This window comes from Aptenodytes patagonicus, chromosome 14 (assembly GCF_965638725.1).
Source record: "Aptenodytes patagonicus chromosome 14, bAptPat1.pri.cur, whole genome shotgun sequence".
NCBI classification, from domain to species: Eukaryota; Metazoa; Chordata; class Aves; order Sphenisciformes; family Spheniscidae; genus Aptenodytes; species Aptenodytes patagonicus.
The window spans coordinates 18,375,238-18,401,552 of record NC_134962.1 but is presented as its reverse complement, the minus strand read 5'-3'; the positions used below and the strand labels follow the sequence as shown (position 1 = coordinate 18,401,552).

General features: G+C 47.1%; 1 protein-coding gene across 5 annotated transcripts in view; it reads left to right on the top strand.

Moving 5' to 3' along the window:
• RALGAPB (Ral GTPase activating protein non-catalytic subunit beta) overlaps window positions 1–18,687 on the top strand; it is a 72,875-nt gene extending 54,188 nt beyond the window's left edge. For all 5 annotated transcript variants that reach the window (XM_076352496.1, XM_076352499.1, XM_076352498.1 and 2 more), the window contains 8 exons: window positions 1,403–1,561; window positions 4,398–4,563; window positions 7,709–7,831; window positions 8,566–8,702; window positions 9,499–9,607; window positions 11,919–11,997; window positions 12,562–12,710; window positions 14,468–18,687. In XM_076352496.1, coding sequence (XP_076208611.1) covers window positions 1,403–1,561; window positions 4,398–4,563; window positions 7,709–7,831; window positions 8,566–8,702; window positions 9,499–9,607; window positions 11,919–11,997; window positions 12,562–12,710; window positions 14,468–14,661 — 1,116 coding nt within the window. In that variant the 3' untranslated portion in view covers window positions 14,662–18,687. The remainder of the gene's footprint in view (window positions 1–1,402; window positions 1,562–4,397; window positions 4,564–7,708; window positions 7,832–8,565; window positions 8,703–9,498; window positions 9,608–11,918; window positions 11,998–12,561; window positions 12,711–14,467) is intronic.
• Window positions 18,688–26,315: the final 7,628 nt, after the last annotated feature.

Here is a 26,315-nt window from a genome sequence, read left to right as displayed (position 1 = left end):
CTCTGGCGTGTCGACCGCACCACTCGGCTTGGTGTCATCTGCAAACTTGCTGAGGGTGCACTCGATCCCACTATGTCACTGACGAAGATATTAAACAGTACCTGTCGCAATATGGACCCCTGCGGGACGCCACTCATCACCAGTCTCCATCTGGACATTGAACCATTGACCACTACCCTCTGGATGCGACCGTCTAACCAATTCCTCACCCACCGGACAGTCCACCCATCAAATCCATACCTCTCCAGTTGAGAGAGAAGGATGTTGTGGGGGACTGTGTCAAAGGCCTTACAGAGGTCCAGATAGATGACATCTGTAGCCCTTCCCGTGTCCACTGATGTGGTCGCTCCATCATAGAAGGCCACTAGGTTGGTCAGGCAGGACTTGCCCTTGGTGAAGCCATGCTGGCTGTCTCGAATCACCTCCCTGTCCTCCATGTGCCTTAGCATAGCTTCCAGGAGGATCTGTTCCATGATCTTCCCAGGCACAGAGGTGAGACTGACTGGCCTGTAGTTCCCCGGGTCTTCCTTTTTTCCCTTTTTAAAAACGGGGGTTATGTTTCCCCTTTTCCAGTCAGTGGGAACTTCACCGGACTGCCACAACTTCTCAAATACGATGGATAGTGGCTTAGCAACTTCATCCGCCAGTTCCTTCAGGACCTGCGGATGGATCTCATCGGGTCCCATGGACTTGTGCACCTTCAGGTGCCTTAGATGGTCTCAAACCTGATGTTCTCCCAGTCCCTGCCTTTGCCTTTTGCGGCTTGGGTGGTGAGGCTCGAGGACTCACTGGTGAAGACCGAGGCAAAAAAAAGTCATTGAGTATCTCTGCCTTCTCCATGTCCCGGGTAACCAGGTCTCCCGTTTCATTCTGGAGAGGGCCCACATTTTCCCTTGTCTTGCTTTTATCCCCAACATACCTATAGAATTCTTTTCTTGTTGCCCCTGACGTCCCTGGCCAGATTTAATTCTATCAGGGCTTTAGCTTTCCTAACCTGATCCCTGGCTGCTTGGACAATTTCTCTGTATTCTTCCCAGGCTACCTGTCCTTGCTATACACATTTAACTGTGTATAGTTGTGATATTTTGAAAGTATCTGCTGCTTTTGTTGTGGTAGCTGGTACTCTTTTTGAGCAAAATGTTATGTCTGTTTCGCTGGCAAAATACTGGTTTTATTTAATGAGGAGGGTAGAATGCAACAAATTGCCAAACTGTTACGCTTGCTGTTACTCATTTACAGTAATAGGATTATATGGCATCAGAAATTTGTGTATGATTTTGCTCTTAGGAGAAAAGGGAAATTGTCTTTTTATATTTTAATAGATTATTATTGAAACCATGAAGACCTTTTCTGTTAGGAAAGATGGTTTTTTTAAGCTGTTCAACTGTTGTCTGTTGGATAGGAACCTGCTAACAGTCGTCTACCTCCTCACCTGATTGCACTTGACTCTGCTCTTCCTGGATTTTTTGATGACCTTGGCTACTTGGATTTACTACCATGTCGTCCTTTTGATACTGTTTTCATTTTCTACATGAAAGCGGGCCAGAAAACAAGCCAGGAGGTAAGTGAAAGCATAGAGTGCCAACTAGCTTATATTGTCTTGTTTCTAGTAATCCCCAAGTGAATAAAGCATTGCTGCTAATGACTAGAGTGGAGTATCAGAACCGGGGGTTCTGGGCTTTGTGTTTGTTTACAGTGTGAGCTATAACAAGTCACTGTGTACTCTTTTCATCTGCAGGTTGAAGTATGTTACCACATTTAGGATTGTTGTAACATCTTTTTAAAATATATTTTTATGTAGATATAAAATAGATATTAAATATTAATAGTATTTTTGTTATCTGTTCTGTCCTTACTGTCCTTATTTGTAGAGTTCAAAGATTCATATCAGAAATGCATTTCAGATTTGTTGGCTCAACTTGCAGGGAAGGTTGCAGTTTGTTTCAGCAATGAGCAATGTCCAGGTAGTTTGGTTTGATCCTAATGTTAAACACGTGTTAAAGGAATGAAAAACTTTCTGCAAGTAAGAAAGTATTACTGCTTTGTAAGCCTTTACATTATACTATTGACATTCCAATGCAATTAGGTTAATCGGGTTAATTTGTGTGAATCTAAATTGTGACTTCTTTACACTGTGACCTAGAAACTCACTAAGACAGCTTATGGGCTCATTAGAAAAGGTGGTTTCTATAGTACCTTCTTATTCCATTCATAATTTTCATAAAGAGTAGAAGCATAGCTTCCACAAGAAATTATTGTGCCATCTCCTCGTGTTACTGTGAATGTACAGTTGACAGAACACTGTAGCACCTTCTACTTCTGCGTGGAATACGCTAATTCTTGAAACCAGGATCGTGCTGTTTGAGTTTTCAAAGTTGAAGTTCAGAGCAGCCAGTACACAGTCTTTCCATCTCCAAAGTCAGCTACAAAACAAGATATACAAGGTTTGCCTTCCAGCTGAAATGTGCTCTTGCTGAGCTCACAGAATGCTTTTTTTTCCCATCTGATGCTTATATGCTCTTACGGATTTCGACAGATGAGATTACTTAGTCCTGCAGATCTTGCCGGCCTTTGGAAACCCAATTAGCATGGGTTTTGCCATGTAGATTTAAGAAAGTCTTGTATTTGGGAGATTCTGGACATCTTTAAACACAGTATAAAGATGCCACTCGAGCTTCAAGATCCCTGGACATCTTGCTGTGATTCCTAAGCCTTTCAGGTTGTGCAAAGTCATAGTGGCAGTCAAGTTAATAACATAGTCATCTCTATGGACCTGAGCTGAGTGAGATACTGATACTGCTCCCATCTTTGAAAAGACCTGTGACTTATTTCTGTCCTGTTTCGTTTTCAATATTAACAATCAAGAGAGGAGGAGATCAAAGCCAAGTTGTGACACGGTTTCTGCTTTGAGCAGGGCTGGCTGCCTGGTCCCGCTCAGCCATCTCTCTGTGTGTGAGTTCATGCCACTTCAGCTCAGGACCTCATTCCGTTCTGAGAGGTGACCTGCTGTCCTTTCACAAGGAGTGGTGTCAGCTATGTTTTATCTGATGCTGCTCAGCCCAGAATAGCGGCATCTAGCCTGCTGGTTATTGCATTAGGCCCACATATTTATCTGTGGTGGTAGGCTTTTACAGTTGAGAAGGGTCTCGTGGTATTTATTTATACAGGGTAATGAAACTGCCCGCACACTTTTTACATCATTATACTTCACATCATTAAATGTCCTTTGAAAATACCCCCTTGTCCTTGCTTTACTGTAAATTCTTTTTTTTGAATGGGCTCAGATATAAAACCGTATAGTTGTATAAAGCCTGAGCTTGCCTATTTTCTGAAATTGTCTTCTAAACTGCGCTTATCTCGATTCATTCTGAAGCATAGCTATGACTTCAGTGTGCTCAGTAATGAGAATAATAGTAATATTTCAATGCAGCATGTCTAGATGCTGCTGAATATTGTACAAGGCGTTAGGATAGGGTGCCAGGACCATGTGGATACGAGGAGCCTCCTGTCTGGAAGCTTTCCTTCCAGCACCTGTCCCTGTCCCTGCGGTTTCTGTGCCACTGGAGCCTGCATCCCAGTGTACTGCCCCCGCACAAACCAAAATCAAAGACGCTTTTGCCACAAAACAAATTCTCACGTGGCCCAGAAAGGATGGATGTATTGCACAGCACTGTCCGTTCCACAAATCCCAATGGTTCTGGTAGACCAAATCACAAATCATCCATGTCTCCCTGCGTGCTGTTTGGTGAAGGTCTTCAACTTTCAGCTTATCACAATGGGATAAAAATTACCTTTGGATGTGGAAACATCTTTATAAAAAGTAGGATTAAGGATTAAAGTGAACAGTACAGTGTGACATTTGATTGAAGTGCGTGCTCAATCCTGCTGAAAACTGTTTTGCAAAATCTGTTTCATAATTTAATGTGCAGTGAGGCCTGCCTTCTAAATTGCTGTATGTCGTGTACAGGTGAGTAGTGATAAAATACCTTTCTCCTAAAATTTCACCTCAGTTTAGTAGTGAAAATTGTCCAGAAAATTCTCATGTTGTATTTGGTGCTAATGCAGATTCTGCGCTGAACAGTTCTGTGGTTTATCCCTGATAAGTGGATAAATCTCAAAATTGCCATTTCTAGCAGTTTCATTAACTATTTTACAGGCTTTGGCAATGATGGCAGAAAGACAAGTTGATTGAATAGGACACTGCAAAGCAGGATGGGAGGATGCTGGACAGCAGAGAGTAGTGTCCATGCAGAAAGTCTGGGGTTCCAGGCTTGCTGAATAGCTATATTTGGGCAAAACCATGTTGGTGACACAAAATTTTAATTAAAAAAGTGGGGAGGGAGAGAGCTGCATCCTGGAGTCTCCTGTACCTACCATGGTGCTGCTGGTTGTTTTAGATCCTGAAGAACATGGAGTCTTCCAGAATTGTTCAGCCACACTTCCTGGAGTTCTTGCTGTCTCTTGGCTGGTCTGTTGATGTGGGGAAGCACCCTGGGTGGACTGGCCATGTCTCAACAAGCTGGTCAATCAATAGCTGCAGTGATGAAGAGGGACCTGAACAAGGTAATACATAGTAAATGGTGTAATGTTAAATTAAAATGTTTAGGCTCCTTTCTAAAGGAGACAATTTAAAATTTCTTGCTCCTGGATACCTATCTGAGCACTTGCATATTTTTTTTCAGATAAATGCTGATGTTTACTAGAAAGGAATGTGTTAAAAAAAAAAAAATAGATTAAGCTTCAAGTCAGAGTGAGCAAAACTAATGTCCGTGTGTTGTCAGGAGGAAGTAGCCTCAGCAAGAAATACCTCTGTGCTATATTTTTAGCAGACTTGATGAGTCTTTAATATATTATCCAAAGCCAGTATTCAGGTGAAATTGGATACAGATGTGCTGCATATTGGCAAATAGACTTGAAATACTGTGTGATTTTTAGTGTTCTGTAAGTAGATTAAAATGAGATGTTGGCTAATAAGTTAGCCTTGTAATCATGCTTGGTAGGAAGTAATGATGACAAGCTGCTGTTTGTAGGTCACGGTGGTTGGAGCCCACACACAGCTCTTCTGTCCTGCTTAATTTACTCTGCTTTTTTCCACTGAGCAACTCCTTCTCTGGGCTTGTCATATACCACCCTCTCACCATTCTGTCAACCAAAATGATCCTCAGGGTAGTGAATTGCTATCCCAGGGTGGTGAACTGGAGGTCGGGTTAGTTTCTGCCTTGAACGACTTAATCAGATTACCTGGGATTCTGATAGTGTCTGGGTTGGTTTCAGTGTGGTTCATGGTCACTACTCCAAGTAGTGACTTGGTGATCTTCAGAGCGTCAGCCTTCTGCTGTGGGCCATACAAAGGCATTGAACAGGCTGGTCCAGCTTGTTCAACGTCTTTGATCTGGCATTTGTATCAGGTGCAACACCATTACTGCTGCAGTTGCTTAAGCAGCACTCTTGCTCTGCTTTCCCTTCACTGTGCCTTAGAAATGCTCTTCACCTGTAATTGCGGCCAACTAAAGGCTTCTCTAAATAAAACTACAAATAATAGAAGGCTTGAAAAGTTGGGGAGAGGTTAAGAGAACAGAGGCATGGCTTTCTCTGAACAAGTCAGGAGAGGTTACAAAATGGCCAGGTCTTGGTTTAATTTTCCTTTGAGGACAGGGTCAGACTGTGCTTTACTTGGAGGCAAAGCCCTCTCCCTTCCCTTTGCAGTTGGATTTGTCAGTACAGCTGTGCAGAAGGCAGTGCCCTGAATTAGGTAACCTGTTTTGATGTGGGCTTTTTAACTTGGATTTTTGTCAGCCATTTGGATTAGATCACAGACCACCAAATAGTTGAATTAATTCAACAAATTGGGGGAAGAAGGAACAGAAAAAACATTCAGGGATGGGAGGAAGGACTACTTCTAATCTGGTTCTGCTGTTGGAAAAATCCATGAGTGGAGTTGTACCTTTAGCAAGCAATGGCTAAAAAACTGAAATGGTAGATTTAAAGTAGACTTGGCCCAACTTGTGAAGATTGCTTGCTTCGTTTTCTCCTTCAATCTTTGCTGTGACTAAAGCTATTTATTTTGTTAAATGTATTTTCTCTTTGTGGATGGCTCTGATGCTTGAAAACCCATTCAGGAGTCTAGCATCCTGGCCTGTATCAGAAATGGTGTGGCCAGCAGGAGTAGGGAAGTGATCGTGCCCCTGTACTCGGCGCTGGTGAGGCCGCACCTCGAATACTGTGTTCAGTTTTGGGCCCCTCACTACAAGAAGGACGTCGAGGTGCTGGAGCGTGTCCAGAGAAGGGCAACAAGGCTGGTGAGGGGTCTGGAGAACAAGTCTGATGAGGAGCGGCTGACGGAACTGGGGTTGTTTGGCCTGGAGAAGAGGAGGCTGAGGGGAGACCTCATCGCTCTCTACAACCACCTGAAAGGAGGTTGTAGCGAGGTGGGGTCGGTCTCTTCTCCCAGGTAACAAGTGATAGGACGAGAGGAAACGGCCTCAAGTTGCACCAGGGGAGGTTTAGATTGGATATTAGGAAAAATTCCTTCACCAAAAGGGTTGTCAAGCTTTGGAACAGGCTGCCTGGGGAAGTGGTGGAGTCCCCATCCCTGGAGGTATTTAAAAGACCTGTAGATGTGTGTTTAGGGACATGGTTTAGTGGTGGACTTGGCAGTGTTAGGTTTATGGTTGGACTTGGTGGTCTTAAAGGTCTCTTCCAACCTAAATGATTCTAGAATAGCTTCCAGTGAGACATGATTAAAATAAATTCACAGGCATATGCTTTGGTTTTGTTTCACTGCGCACCCCTAAAAGCAAAGAAGCTCTTACAACAATTGGGTTTGGGTTGCTCCCTGAGAGCTACGGACTGGAGATGCAGGAACGCTTCCCTGATGGTGAAGCATGGCTTGGACGCTCCTGCGTGCCTCTGGCCACCTTTCTGTCAGCATTCTGAATTTCACTGCTCCGTTGGTTTTGCTGAGGCAGCTATCCCAGGAACCCTTTTGTAAACTGGATCAGAGAAATAATTCAGCTTAAAGTCCTTGCTAGTCTTTCTGGAGGCAGCATGGGGAAGGAAAAGCAGGGGGATGTGGTGTGTGTGCTGTAATTTCCTTACTGCATGGCTCCACCAAAGAATTGTTTTCTTTCTGTACTGTGAAGGCCTGATGTACTGGCCAACTGTGATGAGAGAATAAATGGGGGCTGAGAATGAGGAGCTTTCTTTTATTGGGTTTGATTCAACAGAGCCTTTTTCTAACTCTCCTTGGCAGAAGAAAAGACAGAGAAGAGTCTATAGAAACTGGCTTGAATTCTAGAATAGTATCAGACTGAAGTTATAAATGTTAGAATCCTTTGGAAATTTAATGACTAACTTAATGATGTCTGTTAGAGCGAATGGTTAGAAATAGCTACTAGATGAATTCTTGTGGCAGACGTGCTTACTAGACTGCTCAATCCGAGGGAAATAGGGTATGCAGTACAATGGAAATATGTTCAAAATAAATCCTCTCCCAACCCAAAATGCCATTTCCTTCAAGGTAACAAAAAAGTTTCTGAGAATGGTTGTTAGCCATAAGACTTGACTGTGAAATCTTCTCATTTTAAAACGAGATTTTTGTGATTTCTTCTGAATGATTGCACCTTGTGTTTGAATGTCTTCTCCTGAGGCAGCGTATAAAGAGGTAGAGCTTCCTTTTGACTAAACTTTCCTTTTATGTCCATTTCAGATGACCTAATTATTTCAGAAGATGTTGGGGCAAGTATCTTCAATGGGCAGAAGAAGGTGCTGTATTATGCAGATGCCCTGACAGAAATAGCTTTTGTTGTCCCATCACCGGTGGAGTCCCTAAGTAAGATCACTCTGTACATGCTGTTGGCAAAAACCAAAACAACATTTTTTGTTGGAGAGCTATTTCAGAAGCAGAACCTAAATAAGCTAACTAGTAGTGTGTGTAGCAAGATCCTTGTCAGAAAACTACTCATGTTTAAATTACAACATCCTAATCCTTAGACTCCTTCCTAAGGTGGTATCTGTTCTGTGTGCCTTTTTCTCAGTCTCAATATATGTCCAGGTTTGCACAGCAGTATTGCTGTTACCCCGGGTGCATTAGGTTGGACGTATGGTTCACCATCAACTGGTGATGCATTTTTTTCTCTCCTGTCTTGATGATATGCTCCTGCAGCACATGGAGGAGCATATGCACAACTGTTATGTAGGTGAGCAACAGCTTTCACGACATCTCTTGCACACTAAAACCAGTGTGCAGAAGTTCCCTGGAATAAAAGGGCTGTGAGGAAATGATAGCTATAGAAGGAGGAGACTGTATTCCATAGGAAATGGATGGGACACTTCTACATTGTTAGGGAGTGCTTTATATTGCAGTCTGTTTCTGGAATAACTGGCAGTTGTCCACTGCTGAATCCTCTTCTGCTTTTGAGTGCTATATTAACTTGACTGTGAATCTATGTATATTTAGTTTCAAAAACCTTACAACCTTTTTTAGTTTCAAAACCTTACATATGATGACATCTTAAGTTTTTTGGCAGAAGAAAAGACAAAACCCACCTTTCTTCTGGCTTACAGCTGATTCACTGGAAAGCAACGTCTCTGACCAAGAAAGTGACTCCAACATGGATCTGCTGCCAGGAATATTGAAGCAGCAGTCTCTGACACTTGAACTCTTCCCCAATCATACAGACAATCTTAATCCCTCCCAGCGGGTAAGGCAAAACTTGCATTGAAAAATGGCTTCCCCCCCCCGCCTCCAGGAAGCACACTGGCAATGCTACAGCATTTTTTGATAGTATATGATTTGGTTTTCTAACATTTGGAGCTACTCGTCCCTAGCTATTAATCTTTAACATCTGCTTTGGTCCTGCCAGAATTTGCACCTGCAGTAGGAGATTGCAAGATTATGTTAATTAAATATAAAACTTAAACATGGTAAGTAGTAATATTCTGCATACTGAAATCTTGAAATGCAGGAAAAAGTATATGCAGTATTTACAAAGTAATTCAGACTCGAATCCATGCTTGGAAATTTAGGATGGATAGGCATGAACACTTTTCATACCTACCCAGTTTAAAATAGTACATGTCAGTTGTGTCTGAATTATCAGATGTGAAGTTGCTTTTCTATGGTAGCAAAGCACAAACCCATGAACTGCTGTAACAGTTAGCAAAGGATTTACAACTGCTTATTTCTTTCTTATATAGAATTCACTTCCAAATGTATATTTAGTTACTGATTTGAGATCTTTGAGAACATTAAGAAAAACTTGAACCAGTTTTTTAAGATTGCATATATTAATTTATGTTGAATATAAATATTCTAGAGACCCAGATTACTGTTTCTCAGTGGGTAGCTCCACCACAGCTGCCCCATCTCAACAGTTGGCAGAGGTTGTGCCTGTCTGAGACCTGAAAGACTAAGGAGCAACTGTGGAAATGCTTGTTGGATGCATTACTGGACTCATGACGTTTGCAAATGCTACTCTTCCCTTGTGTTCAAAACAGCTCAGTCCTACTTCCAGATCCAAGAGGGTGCCTCAGGGCCGGACCATTCCGCCGATGGGACCTGAAACCAAAGTGTATGTGGTCTGGGTGGAACGTTATGATGATATAGGTGCGTGGAAGTTTTTATTGTTCGCTAAAGTAACAACAGGGCAGGAACCAGAGGAAAAGCTCTGTTCCATTCCTCTATAAAATGCTAAATCCTTATTAATGTCTGTAACCGACACTTACAAGATTCTGAAACAGCTCTTTGATTTTTGAGTGGTGGGCCATGGGGTGCACACGAATCAGTGGCATGTAGGTCTGGAGATTATTTTAGCTCTGGCAGTACATGTGAAATGCCATCACGCACCTTCTTAAGCTTAACACACAAGGCAAGTGTGCAGCCTTGTTTTTGAGTTCCCCTCAGCTGCTGTCTCCTCAGAGTGGATCTGTTCTTCCTTTAAAAAAAAAAAAAAAGGACTTCTGACACCTGCTGCTTCTGTGCAGAAGGGATCATCATCCTTCTTCGTTTGGTGGTACCTTTGACACTTTCTGTTGTGTTCTCTCTAGCAGGAGGGCTCACTTATTCTGTGCTTGGTGTGCCTGTTTCATGCTATGCAGTCCAGCTTCCTTTCTGCACCTTTTTCAGGCAGGGTCCTGCTCCTCATGCAATTTAACGTTTCTTAGTTTGGTGTTTCCTCTCTGACTCTGGGTACTGTCTGACCTGGGAGAGACCTAGCTTTGCCCATCCTGTTACAGCCGTTGCATGGACAATGGTGGGCAGCTGGTTACTATGCTTGAGGAGTCCTTTGTCCCCAAGAGCTTCTTGTGTGCTGGTTCTAAGCCAGGGCCTGGCTTTAGTGCTATGCGAGAGCCTCTCTGTACTGGCTTAGCCCAGCAGAATCTATAACACTGGCCAGTAACTGATACTTTATTCTGTCTTGGATTTCTAATCCTGGTTCCCAGTCTGGCAGTAAGGGTGGACCTTAATTAAGTCCTTAGCTCCTCCCAGAGGAAAGCAACCAAGAGAATGGGAGCGACCAAGAGGAAGCTTCCTGTAAAGTGTAGGTGTAAATTCTCAAGACGACCACCTTGTCCACATCCTTCAGAGCTTTACTGGGATCAGGAGATGGACATCAAGTTCTTATGTATCTCAGCATCATTTCCTTATGCAGACATTGGCCCAGAAGGTGTTCCCTTAGCTCCAGGAGTCCCTCAGCCGCTTCAGTTCCTAAATTGGTGTCCCTGACCTACTTCTTTCTTGGGTGGCAGCTAAAGCCAGCTCACTGCAGAGGCAGCAGCTGTGCTACACATGCATGTTTCTGCTTGGCTGCTTCTTTCAGCAGCTGTAGGAATCTCCCAAAGCTCTGGGCCTGAAGCTGAAGAAGTGGGTTTGAGAGTCTCAGTAAGCATGGCAGTTGGAATTGGGGGGGGGGGGGGGGGGGCTCTTGAAAGTGGCTCCTAGCCCAGAGGCTTTGCCTTATGCTCCTTATGTTCTTGGCTTTTGCCTTATGCTTCTGGTACATCTTTGAATCTGGACAGTGGAAAAACTGTCATTTTGTAGTCTAGGCTATCGCCTCTGTGCCAACTGCCTGTTCTCCCTCTTGTTCCATCTCAAAGTACTTCCGTGGCCCTCCATGCTCTCCTTCTGCTAGCTCCAGCTTTTGTGTACTCTTAGGATCCCAGCTCTGACGGCAAAAGGTGTTTTCGGGCCTTATACTCTTTCTGCTGGAAGAGGTGTTGGCACTGCCCTGCTGTCTGAAGTGAACTTTTCTGAATGACTCTCAACATCTCTGTCAGTTCTTGCCTCTAAACAAGGTAATGGGAAGTGCCACATCCCCTTCCAGGGATCTGAGTTCCTACTTCTTCCTCCTGCATCTTCATTATCCAGTCGCTTGTTACCAAGTGCATGGCAGCAGAATTGTAGGTTATGGTGAGGATCTACAGAGCTTGGACTTTAGGAACGGTACCATGTTTGTCGGAGCAAGGCTCAAAGGAATTGTAGATGTAAGCAGTGGTGGTATTTGAAATTCCCAGCACTGTTCTTGAGGCTGATTACTTGTGGATAGGTGAAGATGCTGTTGAATAATAATTTGAAAGCTGCTCTTGTGGTTGAAGTACTTCACCTCCTTCCTGCTTTCACTGTTCTTCTAGAGATTTTGACCTTTGGGATTGAGAGAATTGAGGGTCTGGGACATGTGTTACCTAATCTGTTGAGCGCAGGATGGCTGAGGTGTGTCTTTACACTCCATGAATGTTTAAGCTTAAAAACAAATAAAGACTTTGCATCACTAGCAGTGCAAGAACACCCATGGTATAAATGCTTGAGGACTGCATGGTTTTGACTTATGATAAATAATCTTTCTTTGTACAAAAACAAAACAAAAAAACCCCAAAAACTGGGGTAGATAAACTTTACTCAGTGCATCCTCTTCTTACAGAAAACTTCCCCCTCCCTGATCTGGTGTCTGAGACTAGTACTGGTGTGGAAACTACAGCCAATAGTAGCACTTCCCTAAGGTAAGACTGCTCTTATTTTCATTATTTTTCTTAATTCTTGTGGACAACAGTTTAGGCTGCACTTTAGAAGAAGTCATGACTGAGATTATTTGCATTCTTCAGCTTTCACAGGCAACCCTGAAGCCTCTAGGCAGTCACGTTAGACAGATGAGTTTCCTCAGTGGATTTTTGTTGTTGTTGTTGAAAAAATGAAAGAGCTTTTCATATCACCGCAGTTTAAACATAAATTAAGGAACAGAAAATGTGTAGTTTTTATCTTGAGCCTGTGATTAGCCTCCCTCCTGATTTACTCCCTTGTGAGGCAGTTAATGCTGCATATGTGTTGTGAGGCTTAAAGCCCTGTCTGCAGGACTCTCAAATTCTGTGGTGACAGAAGGTCATAGAAACAGTACAGTTGATACAACCCTTCTAAAGTCCAGAGGATGCACACAGGACTCCCACTGGTTTAGCCACAAGACATTTTTTTTAACATTCTTTTAACACTTAAAGTGGTCATTTTTCACCTATAGATTAATTGAAACAGTGCTATAAAACTGATTTAACAGCTGTGGTTTTTCCCTTAAGATCTACCATTCCTGAGAAGGAAGTTCCTGTGATCTTCATTCATCCTTTAAACACTGGCTTATTCAGGATAAAGCTACAAGGAGCAACTGGGAAATTCAATATGGTTATCCCGTTGGTGGATGGAATGATAGTCAGTAGGAGAGCTCTTGGTAAGCTAAAGATTTTTAGGAACACTCATGTTTTGATTTTTTAAAAAATATATCTGCAAAATACATAGTCTGGAATCTTTCATTGGAAAAAATACTGGGCATGGCAGAACAAAATAAACCCATGCTTTTTGCAGCAACAGTGGTAGCAGGAACAGCAGAGGGAGCAGGTGGTCAGCACTTAGCTGACAGCATAGCAGGGCTCCACTGGAATTGTAGTAGGAGAGAAGTGAAGGGTTGGAACTAGTAGTGGTGGAAGGAAGAGGTAAATGCCTGTTATTTAGATAAGAGAGATCAGAAATGTGACCCTAATGTTTAGCATTGAGAGCTAAGGTGCTGGTGCTAGTTGACTGCCAGAGGGTACTGCTGAATTTTCGGACTGTGCTGGCATGCTGTGTTGCTTCTTTCTGTTTTAGAAGCTGGATAGAGATTAAAAGCCACAGCAATTGAGGATTTTCTAATATGTTCAGTAAAAATACTTAACCTACTATGCAGGCATGTGTTAACAGGGGTCCGTGTGTGCTGTCTGCTTTTTCCTGTGTTCCTGCATGGATTAATGGATCTGTCTTGGTATCTGTGCTACTATAGCTTCAGTAACTGGAAATCTTACTCCAGTGAGCAATTCACAAGACAGAGTGAAATGAATAAACGAACATTAGGATACTTGTACATAACCATAAAACTAACATTATAGGAGTCTGTTGGGGGTGACTTTCAGGTTCTGGTTTTTGCATGCTTAATTCAGTGATGGGGAAATTGAAGCCACACTGGGCCTTTAAATAACATTTGTGAATTCATCTGATGACAATGGCTTGTACTGAAAAAGAATCAGGTGTGTTTTCCTAGAGTTGGGCTGTTTTTTCAGCTGCATCAGGACTATTAGTATAATGAAATTTGTCTCATCTCTAAGTTCAGCAGATGTGGTTTGTGTGCAGTCAGGAATCAAGTCCTCTAAATAAGGAAGACACTGTTTCTGCCTGAAAGAAAGTGCTTGTGAAACAGCAAAGGGGTTAACGGACACTTACTTCATTAGAGGCATATGAATTTCATTTCAGAATAAAATAGGATAAAGCCCACTGCCAGCTTTGACCAAGTGTTACTGCTTTGGTTCCCAACCTTCTCCTCCCTGCCGTATACAGCAGTATGAGTTACAGAGAGGTAACAACAGTGGCAAAGCAGCAAGGGGAAGAGAAACCTGTTTCCAGCCACAACCCATCAAGTCTTTCCTTATCCCTTGTTCCAAGGGGAAGGCTCTGCAATTCCTACTGGAAAAAAGTACTGATGGGTACTTTTTTCGTCCTGAAGGCTCCCCTGGCATTACCCAGTACGACCTCAGGGCCCATCCGAGCTCTGCATGTCCTGGTGCAGCATGGCCAGGGGCTGTAGCACTGTAATTCTTGTATTAGGTGCCCTGGATTCTTTCCCTTGTTGGCCCTGAGGGCGTTGTTGCGGGCTGTTGCTTGGCTCTGGCAAAGCAGAGAAATCTTCCTCCTCCTCTTCTTCTAGCCAGTTTAGGGTACCACTGACTTAGTCCCTTTCTTACTCATTTTTCACAGTAAAATGTCCCTACATTTTACCCTGGGGGCCATGGTTATCTGTTATCAACTGCTCATTGAGAAGTTCTTGACTTGGTGGTGCTGAGCATCTCCCCTGGGTTTCTAGATGGGACAGAACCCAAAATAGTCTTTAGCTGCAAAGCCAGCAAAGGGGTGCAGACTTGAATTTGTTTAAACTTGATTCAAATGCTCTTTCTTTTTCAGGTTTTTTAGTGAGGCAGACAGTAATAAATATTTGTCGGAGAAAGAGGCTGGAAAGTGATTCATACAACCCCCCACATGTCCGCCGAAAACAGAAAATAGCAGACATTGTCAACAAATACCGGAACAGGCAGCTGGAGCCAGAATTTTATACCTCACTTTTCCAGGAGGTTGGGCTCAAGAACTGCAATCCCTAGGTCATTATCCTTCCAGGACAATTAGATCAGAGCTTGGTGGCTACAGTAATGAAAACAGTTAAATAACAACAACAAATTTCCTCAGCCCTCTGGAATTCAGGAAATCATATTCTAGCACAAGTCAGCAGATACCGTGTGGGAGGAATGAGAAATGAATCCAAAACATTGCAGTTGGGATATTGACTTAATTCACCTACCCTCAAAAGATTACTTAATTCCAGTCTTCCTGGATGCTAGCAACATAATCTCTTCACCCAATCATCTATTCCAGACTAATTAGGAACTGTAAGTTTCTCACTCTGTGAGAGGAAAACAATCAAAACAAAGCCATCTCTGCCTATAAGGATGGAAAACAAAATACAAACAAACCTGCCTTCAGACATCTCGCTACACCCACGTGTTAAAGGAGAAGGGAGCAGATCTCTCCTTTGAGGAGAGAGTCTGTGTCAGAGCATTAACTATCCCTGCAAGAACTTAAAAGACACTTTCAGCCCCCCTTCAGAGCTCAACAGAAGATCATTCACTGCTTGCAACCAATTTGTGTACCAAAGCCAAGAGGAGGAAAACTGCTTGGAAACATCAGGTCATGAAATTCATAGCCAAGATGCTGTATTTTACAGTTCCCTCCATGGTTGGGAGTGAGTCCATCTGCATACGAGATTTGTCATGCTGACAACAAACAACACCTGAAATTACCTGACTTTCCAACATAAGTTGTTGCTGGATAAGAGCTCTTGGTTATACAAAAACAACGTTATGACTTTCAGGTCTGTTGCAAAATGTCGCATTTAATTTTAGCAGCTTGGGGTTTTTTTAATTAATTTTTAAGCAACTACTTAATTTATTTTGAAGTGTCTGTATCACCTACTCACCGTTTCCATAAAAAGTGTAAACATCACTTGCTTTCCTTCCATTGGATTGAAATCTGAGATTCTGGGGCTGCCTCCTGCCTGATATTTATAGCATAAGCAGTTTTCGCAGCTTCTACAACACTTTTCAGAAGCTCCTGTTAAACAGACTAAAACAACTCGAAAAGAAAATTCAAGGATTCTTCTTTTTCCCCATTAACTTGCCATTCCATGAAAGCCCCTTTGGAGTTATAACTTAAAATTGCTTTGAATCTGCTGTGCATTCTCATGCTCAGCAGTGGTGGCTCCCTTTCACCTAGGTCAGACGTTTTCATTGTCAGACTGTGGATTTCACGTGTTCAGGACTTGAAGGATGTGCTGGGAAAAGATGTTTACAACTACAAATTTAGTATTGGGAATATAAAAGCTGCAGTGGGCGCTGGCAGCCTTGGGAGCGCTTTCAGGCTCCCAGCGCAATCTTGACTTGTGTTGCAGTAATGAATCATCGCTGGCGCTCCCGGGTAGGTGCGGTTTGTGATCACTGGCAGCAGCATGTGTCCTTTTCCTTCCAGTAAGCAGGTAATGTAAGACTGAGTGTGAGCAGGAATTTGGGGAGCTCCTCATGTTATTCCAGAAGTGTTTTTATTAGCTTTTTAATATGCATTGCAGTAATACCTGTCAGTCATGTAATTTTGACATTTCAGAGTTACTTTTTGCAGCAGTTCTGACCTGAAACAGTCTTAATTGTTTCATTACAACTTACCTGCCAAGGACATACCCTGCTCCTGTCTTTTCATGTGGTTTTTCACAAAGAGTTAATGGAAACACAGGCCTCTCAAAATACATATGAAAGGACTTTCAGGATGTCAACCAAAGGGGTTTTAGGTGATGTGCTTGTTGCAGGGGACAAGCGCACTAGCCTCTCAACTCAGGAGCTCTGGATTTTGATCCAAATGAATCACAAGTGGAAAAATGAAACCACATAAAGAGAACTACTGTAGAAGTAAGCATGTTGGCTGGCCCACGCTTGCGTGATGCCCAGGTTGCAAATGGCAGGAGGAGCCGCAAGGCAGCGTTTGGGTGTATTGGCAAAGCTGTGAAAGGAAACTTGGACAGCTTCATCCTCTGCCAAACTCTTGCCAGTATCAATTTAACGCACGGACACTAAATTTACCCACATTTTGTATGTACCTATTGGATCTAATTAATGGCCAAACACACTTTAGTCCACTGATTTAAAAGGCATGACCAATGCATGTGTAACAAGTAAACATACTGAGCAATCAAATGTCTGCACATCTTCAATAACCTAAGAACAAAACCCACATGGCATAGCTAAGTGTGTTATATGCGAAGTCATTGGTTCATGTAGTAATGAGCTGCAAAAGATACTTCTTTCAGGCATTTGGGTACAGTCAGTACAGACGTGTGCATTTGGGGAAACCCTGGATATTTTCTGCAAAGTCCAAGATAGCCAAATGGACTGCCTGAAAATTTACTTTTTAAAAAGTTCTGTGCTTGGCTGAAGAATAGTCTTGGGTCTGTTTCCATGTTCATCGAAAACATGGGTATGGCGCCCACTTGAGCGGTAACAACCGTGAAAGCAATGCAACTTTTCAGAAGTCTTGAAAGACGGTAACTTTTGCGCACATTGTTGCTGCTGATCCCACCGCCGGGGGAGTAGGCGTGTATAACGTGCTTAATGTGATTTGTAAAACCAGCTGGTTAACACGTTAGACACTTGTAGTATGGCCTGGCCATAAGTGTTGGGTGTTGCTATCTGGGAAGGTGAACCTTCAAGAAAGTCACAGTTTAGTATAAAAATGTTGCGATTACAGAAATGTGTTGCCATCCCACTTGGTTTGGATGCCGGTCGCAGCAGCGAGCGCCCCTGGCAGACTTGTGCCGGTGGAAGGTGTCTGCCAGGAGTGTCCCTCCTTCCCCTGTGCGCGGAGAGGCCTCCGACTTCATAAGTAAATGCAAAACACTAATTTGGGAATGAAATCCTTATCCTGTCGAAGTCAGTGGCCAAACTCCGATGGCTTCAGCTAGTCCAGGGTACAGCCTTGAGCTTTTTTCCCCAAAAGGGTTAGAGCAAATGAGATTTATTTCGGTTGTGATTGCAAGAACATGTTGGTCAAGAATCCAGACTTCTTTTCATCACAAACTGCTGTATTGAGTTTTCAACTTGACAAGTGCGTGGCTTGGGTTTGTGTTCCTGTTCATCGGAGGTGACGAGTATTGACCACTTGCTTTGCGCGTAGCATGACGTCAGTCTCAACTCCGCAGGTAACATAGTGCTGCAAAAGCTGAGTTGCAAATGTTGCATAATAACTAAACTGAGACTTTCTCTTTTCATAAGGCCTTTCTGTTTGGGTTCATAATTCTGCTTTAAATGATGGCATCCTTTTAACGGTGCAGAAAGAGGGGGGACCATTGTCACCTTGTTAAACACAGTGTTGAAATTACAGAGATTTTAGTACCTTAATACTGACTCTCTTTTAAAGAAAAGCATTTTTTCTTAAAGGTACTTTTAAAAAAGGCATTACAACCTTACAGCGAACAGGAGATGGGAAGGACGGTGCCTGTGGAAACTAAGGTGTCTATGTGGGATAGCAGCGTGTGCACGAGGCCATAGGGAAGAGCAGCCCCTCGCTGCTCGACTGGCTATACGTGCTGGGTTCTCCATAGGTGACTGCATTTCTTTCCTGCGAGGTTCTACATGCCCAGAAAGACGAGAGAACTAAATTTCAGTCTAACAGACAAATTTGATGTGATTTAACGATTGCATAATTGAGTGATGTCTTTGAAGGCAAACACAGACCTTTTCCACGTGGATTTTAGCAGGAGCAATTAGAAATGAGAATGCCAGATATCATGTGCTTCAAATCATATACAATTTGTATGAATTTCTGTATGTTGCCAAGACATGATCTTTTTGTTCTTACTGTATTTTTCTGTAAATATTCCTGGCGCTAAGTTGTAAAGTAAAGGCAAAATGTAAATATGAAGATGTGAACTATGTTCCCTTGTCTCTAGTACTTTATCTCTTATTTGTTTAGGGAAGGCACACAAAGGCTTGTTTGTATTTATGCCAATTCTTTGTCCAGGAGAAACACATCAAATATTGAATGTAACACAATTAGTCCAATAAATTTTAAAGATTCTTATCTAGTAACTTTGCAGTTGTCAATTTTTAATATTTTTCCAATACTCTTCGTTGAAATTATCAGCCAATAGGGATGTTTCCCAGGCAAATAGCAGACGGATGTAGTAAAATTGCGCACCCTCTGCTACGCAGCAGCTATGGTAACAATGCACCAGCTTATATTTAAGGAAATCACGTTGCATCTCGACGGCGTGGGGAATGAAAACATGGAAACACAGCTTTTAAAGGGAGACCCGGTGCTCCTGCAATGCAAATGTTCTCAGGAAGCAGCGCTTTGAGCAACCGATCTTGGGCGTAAGTCCCCCGCTGTGCAGCCGGCTCTGCTGACACCCTGCGAGCGGGACTGAGGAATTTGCTGCGATAACGCCGTGCAGTTAAAATGCAGCAGAGTCCTACGAGTGTTAGAGACGGTTTATTTCTGTACAGATTGAGGATAAAAAAATTGACTTCTCAGTTGTTTGGGTTAGGAGAAGAGCTGGGCAGCAGTGCAGGAGACTCTTGTGTCCTGCAAAGGCGATGCACCCAGCGAGCTCTGGGGAGTTAGGAAAGCTTCAGGAAACCTGTAGTAGAGCGTAGGGTTTGTCAGTGCCCCTCCAGCATTGGACCAAGGAGCCAAACCGCCCATTGACCATCGCTAAGCTCCCCAGGGAGGTGACAAGCTGTCACTGTGGGTTGCCTGGGTCAGGGCTGCGGTGTTTGGTCTGGCAGGACCCTGTCTGTGTGTCCCAGTGCTTTACTGCTGAGACACCAGGTGGTGGTTAGCTGGTAGTTACCCTGCGTTGTCAGCAGCAGTTCACCTTCACAGCAGCTCTTAACATGAGATGCTGCCTTCGGGACGTTAGCCTTTCGTGAGCTGTCCACGCTTTGACTTTACCTGAGGGCTGGAACAAAAACACTGAACTGACCATTCCAGAAACCTCAAACAGGGCAAGGTGAATGTTGGTTTTCCTGCCAGCTCCCTCTCTGACAACTGCAGCAGGTGCCACCTGCCCAAGTTCCTCGCCACGTTGCTTCCAGGGGAGGTTAGGGCAGGTCCCACACTGATCTCTGAAGAATCACAGAAATGAGTGATAAATAGTTAAGTGTCTTCCTCTGCAGCCCCAAAGCGTAGGGCCAGTAGCAGAGAGGGCTTTCTGGGGTTGGTTTTGGAGGCCTGATGCTTTCTCCTTCCCTACAAAAGGAAGCAAAAGGCACCAGGCAGAGTGGTCCATCCCTCTCCCGGGGGGCTGGGAAACCTGGCTGTTCTTGCCATGTATCCGGCCCGCTGCTGCAGGCTTCTCACTCACTACAGGTTTCTTCCCGTTGCTTTCCCCGTGGCTTTTCCCCAGTTTTCATTTTGCGGCGTGCAGTTTCTGGCCATGCTTCAGCCATGCAGGGAGATGCTCTTCAGCTGACGTCTGCTTCTCCTCAAAAATCCTTTCCTTTGCTGTGGTTCTCATAACGCAGGTTTTCAGCCCAAAGTGGACAGGCTCTTCGCCCCTGAATAAATGAACTTGCGCTTTGCTGTGCTGAAGTGCAGGTAGTCTGGTGGCAGGTCAGCCAACGGCCCAAATCCCTCCTGCCACGTGCTGCACCTGTGGTGCCACGGACTCATCCTGCACCAGCGCTTGTCACCCCAAGCTACTGCCAGCCCCCCTCTTTTTTTCCCAGTTTTATTGATAAATCTGCTGATAGCCTTGGGCTGGGCGTTAGACACATCTCCCCACTCTGAGCTGTGCCGGCGGCTTTGGAGCCTGACCCTGAGTTACAGCAGCCTCCGAACCTTCCTGCTGGGAGCTGCCTGCAGGTCTGCCAACACACCGGCCCCGGCGCTGCTGGCGGGAGTGGGATGGCACCCCCGGTTCCTCGGCCCCATCCTGCACGGCAGCCCCGAAGGATGGCTCAGGGTGCCCAGGGGGAGCTCCCAGCAGGAATAGGGGCTGGTCGGGGGGCTGAGGACCCCCTCCCAGCCCAGGGCCCTTCAGAGGAGGGGTGCTGGGGAGGGATGGGCTGCTGCTGAGCTGTTTCAGGGGTCTGGAAAGCTCACTTAAGGGCCTCGGGTTGAAAGTGCCTTTTCATCAGCAGAGCCTGTGGAAATGGGAGGTGTTTTGCGTGCAGGGAGGCTGCGTGGGTATGCGGTGGTGACCAGACTTCAGCTTCAAGCAAGCCCAGGAGCTCAAAGGCAACTCTAGTGGCTCCTCCACCATCCGGCTTCCTCAGGGCACAAGAGCCCGGCTGGGAGCAGCACCAAGCAATTCTTTGCGTGGCCATTTTTTTATTAAAGCTCCTCCCATGCACCGAAGGTATTTGATGCGGAGGCAGTAAAGAGAGTCATGAAACTGCTGTAGTGCACCAGGGCATCATTTTGGAGGCAGCACGCAGGCGATTGCTGTAAAAACAGGAGTAACAAATCCAGGGATGGAGGCAGGAGTGGCTGCAGCGTGGAGCAGCCCAGGAACAGTCGTTCTCACCCTCCGCCACAGCCAGAGATTAGAATTAATTTCTAATTTGCTGTTAATTGAGGGGAGCTGCTCCATGGCACACGCAGCAGCCGGCAGCACCCCACAGCTGTCCCGCACCCCATGTCCTGCCCAGCCCGGGCGAGCGGAGGGGCCTGGGAACTTTGCTATGGGGGATGCAGAAGAGACGTCTCATCCCCAGCGCCCTCCGCCATCCTCTTCATCAGCTCAATTCCTATAAACTTGCCAAGCGGAAGCAGGAGAAACACCACACGCTGACACCCAATACACCTATTTTTCTCGCCGCAGCATGGCTAATTCTGACCACAAATGGAGCCAAATTACATTACAAATAATTTTCCAGGGTGAAATGTAATTTAGTTACTGCTTTAAGCCGAGAAAATATTATTTGGCTGCTGGCAGTGAACATGTGTCTGTCAGGAGGAGGGGTAAGATGCTGAAGGTGGAGCTGGTCTGAGCCGTGGCTGCGGGCGTCCTCCAGTGCACCCGCTTTGGTGGTGGGTGCCGACGGGGTGTCCCCCCAGGCAGTGAAGGTGCCGTGAGTGTCCCTGGGCTGTGGGTGTTGATGGGGTGTCCCCAGGCCAGGCAGATGCTGATGGGGTGTCCCTGGGCTGTGCTGGTGCTGCCAGAGCATCCCTGGACCATGTCAGTGCCACCGGAGTGTCCCTGGGCCACATCAGTGCTGCTGGGATGTCCCCGGGCTCTGTCAGTGACACTGGGGTGTCCACAGGCCACATTGGTAGGGCATCCCAGGGCTGTGGGGGCCACTGGGGCATCCCAGAGCTGTGGCTTGGGTCATCGCTGTGACGATGGGCCCCGTCACAGCATCATGGAGAAGGGCAGTGTGTTGCCTTGGCAACAGGAGCATCCCAGGGGGTCTCAGACCTGGCCTTCAGCTGGAGTGATGACATGGTTTGGCATGCTGCTTTGGGGGAAACCCCTCATTCCCAGCGCTGCTCCAAAAGCTGTGGGCAGCACTCGAGGCACGGCAGTGGCCGAGGGGAGCTGGGTGGAAGCTCACCTGGGCGCATGCGAGGTTTAAACCTGCTTTCTGCTTCTTGTGAGAGCAGTGATATTTTCTGCTTTATTATATGCACTGTGTCAAAAACACCTGCCCTGCACACGGGGGCCCAGCTCTGCCTTTAACCCAGACAGGGGTGTGATGGGAAGAAGCGATGCACTGCGGCTCTGGGGCTCGCGCCAGGTTTTGTTGCGAAGGTTTTACTGGGAAAGGTGGACATGGGCCAATTCATCCTGGCAGCAGAGGGAAAGGCTTCGCTGGGCTGCCCCCGCAGCTGGTGGCAGTGGGACGGGAGGAGCCGCGGTGCACCACCACCTTCACCGGCTCCAGGGGGAACAGGCTGCTTTTGGGTGGTAAAACCGCTCCCCCCCCAGGGCAGAGCCCCAGCAGCAGCAGGGGTGTCCCAGAGGAGTCGGGGGTATGGGGCCGGCACATGGGTCTGACGGGCACTGGCACAGGGGTCCTGTGCTCCCTCCCCATCCTGTCTCGACCCCAGCCCCATACTGGGCTTTGACTCCCCCAGCACAGGCCACCCGTGCCACCATGCCCACCTCCAGCATCCTCAGCAGCATCCTCACCGGGAGCCGTTATCCATCAGCATACGCTCTTCCTCCCCCCTCATGCTGGGGCATCCCACAGCCCCACCACCCCGGCCCCCCATGTGCGGGCTGCGGCAAGCCCTGTGGGTTCTCCGCCGTCAGCAAGGCAGAGGGGCCCAGGGCAGCCCCGATGGCCAACCCAGCGGGAGGGTGGTCTGCTGTGACACCCCTGTCGGGCCATCCTCCTGCCCAGGCCCTGCGCTGCAGGCACGGGCTGGGGGGGTGGAGGCTAGGGGGTCCGGGGGGACCCAGAGCAGCCCCTCCACGGCGCTCCAGCCCCCGCAACCCAACAGAGGCTTCCTCAAGCCAGTGGTAGGACACGTGTCCTTTCAGGCAGGGACAAGGGCTGAGTGCCTCCACACTCCCCCAACAGCCCGTGATAGAAGCACATTTGATGACATTATTAAATGATTCAGTGCATTTTCTGCCTCTTAAAGTACTTAATATATGTGCCCGTGTGATTCATTATTATTATTATCTAATAAAAGATTATCTGACTCACTTTCATGTTTCTTCCAATTACAAATTGAAATTGTTCCCACTATGACCTTGCAGCTGCTAGATTTTCTAAAATTAGCCATAATGATGCATTTTACTAAGATAATTAATTAGCTAAACTGAGAAAATTGAGTAGTAGAACTGCTTCACATGCTGCTAATTATCTTTTATTATGTCATCTTTACATGCAAATAAAGAAATATTGTGATTATTTTAAATACTGTTTTCATTAGCTAATATACTTGTTAGCATAGCGATGGCTCGATTCTTCCTCAGCAGCAAGAGCCCTTGGGAACTCTGTTGCTTATTGACTGCAGGACTCTTCCTTTCAGATTAAGAAAATATAGTTACGGTCCAAATTAGGTTTATTTTGTTGATTTATTTTAACGGCGGCAACGGCCAGCAGGCGGAAGGGTGTCGGAGATGGCAGGAGAGCCAAGAGCACCAAGGGCTCCTGCTGAAGGTTGGGGGGCTTCCAGGTGGCGGGGAGAGGGTGGGGCAGGGGTGCTGCCCCCCCAGATTCCTCTTATCCAGGGGCCCTCCTTGCTCAGGATGTGCCCCTTGATCCCAAGCTCCGGTCTGGCCATCCCGGAGTGCCCAGAGCAGCTCCTGGCACCTTGCGGGAGTCTGGGGGTGGTTGGGTGTATGCAAGGCAGGCGCTGTGCACGGTGCTGTGCAGAAACCCTTCCCATCGTACACTGGCCACGCAGCCACATGTGCTTCGGGACAGAAGCATCAGTGCAGGGGGGGAGCCTCGCATCCCCCTGCTTCCATTGGAAGTTTCCTGCTCCAAGAGCCAGCTGGTCAGCAGGAGCCAGCGCGGGATGCTGAGACACCCCTGTTGCTCCCTAGCTGGTTTTCTGCTGGGTTTTCTGCTCCAGTTTTGTTTTGCCCCATCCCCTCTGTCACTGGCGTCTGGCTGAGGTCCCCTCCCCACAGGCCCAGAGCTGGGTCCTCCAGCCGACAGCTGGGAAAATGCCGTCTGCCTTGGAGAAGCGGCCTTTGGCAGAGCCACCACTCACCCGGGGGCTGGCAGGGTCCCACCCGCGGTGCTGCCTGCTGCCTGCTGCTGGCTGACGGCCTTGCCCTGGAGCAGGTCAGGCTGCGGTGCTGCAGGTCGTGTCGAGCCAGGCGTCGGCAGCAGGCAGGAGCCGCTGCGTTTGGGGAGCCCTGGACGCGCTCGCACGCCCGCTGATGGCTCCTGGAGCTCATTTCCAGCTCACTGCTGGCTCGCGGGTGGCAGCTGTTGGGGGGGTTTGATGCTCCCAGCCTCGGCTTTGGCATCCGGGTTCCTTCCTTGGCACAGGCAGGACAGGGCAGGAGATGCATTTTGTTCCCTCCAGCCTTTTGCTCATAAATAGCAGCTATAATTTATACCAGTGGGGAATTTAGGGTGGTGGAAACAGCTCTCTGGGTAGGTGGCTTTTCATGGCCCTATAACAACCCAGAGGGATGAACAGGATTTGGGGACTGGTCATAGGGATGCTTCCTTCTAGCTTACTGGTCCAAATGGGGTCTGTGCTGGAGATGCGGTGAAGGCAGCACCGCAGAGTGCCATGAGTGTCACCGGGCAGAGGCCACAGTGCCCCGTCCCCTGGCCGCTGCAGGCACAGCCCACGCCGTTGGTAGCTCTAACGCGGTGCCTCACCGGTGGGTCATGCACCAGCACTGAGTCACAGCCAGCAGCAGGGCTATGCACAGAGAAAATAAACCCTGGTAATAAACCTGCCCGGGGCCACAAGGTTTAAATGGCAACGAGACTGTTCTGAAGGAGGAGCTGGTGGCAGTACCAGCTGCGGGAAGGGGATGAGGCGAGCTTGGACGGGGCATTTGGGGCCCTGGGGGCAGCTGGACAGAGGAGCAGGGCTGGAGTGCAGTGGGGCCGGCTGCTGGGCACAGCCCCAAAATGGTTTAGGTTGGAGCTCCTGGGGAGCGCGGGCACAGCCCTGGGCTTGCCTGGCAGGACGGGGTGGTGGTGTGTGCCAGGGGAGTGGTGAGCAGCCTGGCCCTGGCACAGCTGCCTGCTTGGTGTGCAGGAACCACTGTTTTCTGCCTGGAAATGCGGGCAGGTAGGCAGGGCCTGCTGCCCATGTGGCCTGTGCCAAGCCCGGTGAGCCCCGTGCTCCCAGGCAGAGCTACTCCAAAACCTCTAGTCCGAATATTTGTCCTGCAGTGGCATGGGCTCCATCCTGGGAGATGTGCAGCCCGCTCTGACCCCACAGGTGACCTTGCCTTGGGCAGGAGCTGGGACTAAGCATCTCCTGAGGCTCTGTCCAGCCTGAAGGACCTCATCACCCCATAAGCCTGAGCCCCTGAGGCTCTCAGAGCCTCATGGCGTGGCACCTGCCCAGGAGCCCCAGCATCTGCCCGGAGCCAGTGCCAGTGCTGTGGCTGGCATGACAGTGGGAGGGGCTGGTGGGGACAGTGGTGCCCCTGGCAGCCACTCAACCCTCTGCCCGGGCATTCCTGGGGACAGATGCAGCCAAGCGAGCGGGAGCAGATGTTGGCTGTGCCAGCCACCAGCCGCCCTCCTGGGAAAACCCCCGCAGTGCAGCCAGTGAGTGCCGAGCACGGTGGGCACAAGGACACCACAGTCCCCACTGCCACCGCCGCAGCCCCCGGCGTCTGCCGTCACCCATGGCTACCTTCATTTCTATGCACAGCTTGAAAACTGTCTTGTTTGAAGCTCCCATGGGCATCAGGAGCATCTTTTTGGGCAGAGCCCCATGTGAGCTCTTATCACCTGCCTCTCACAGTGGGCAGAGCCCTGCTCCTGCTGCCTGTGCCCAGTGGCATTGCCTGGCACAGCCAAAATGATGTGTCTAGGTCCCTGTTCACCATGGTCATGATTAATAAACCCCGGATAGCTCCACACCACACAAAATAAGGAAAGCTCCTTATTTTCTGGCGGTAGCAGCTGGGCAGGGAGAAGGACAGTGGCTGGGATGGGCGCTGGGTACTTCTCCAGCTCCTGGCCTGCCCCAGACCCAGAGTTTCTGCGCTGGGGCTGAGCATATCCGAGCGGGGTCAGCCTGGCCCCGCAGGCCCACACGCGTCCCT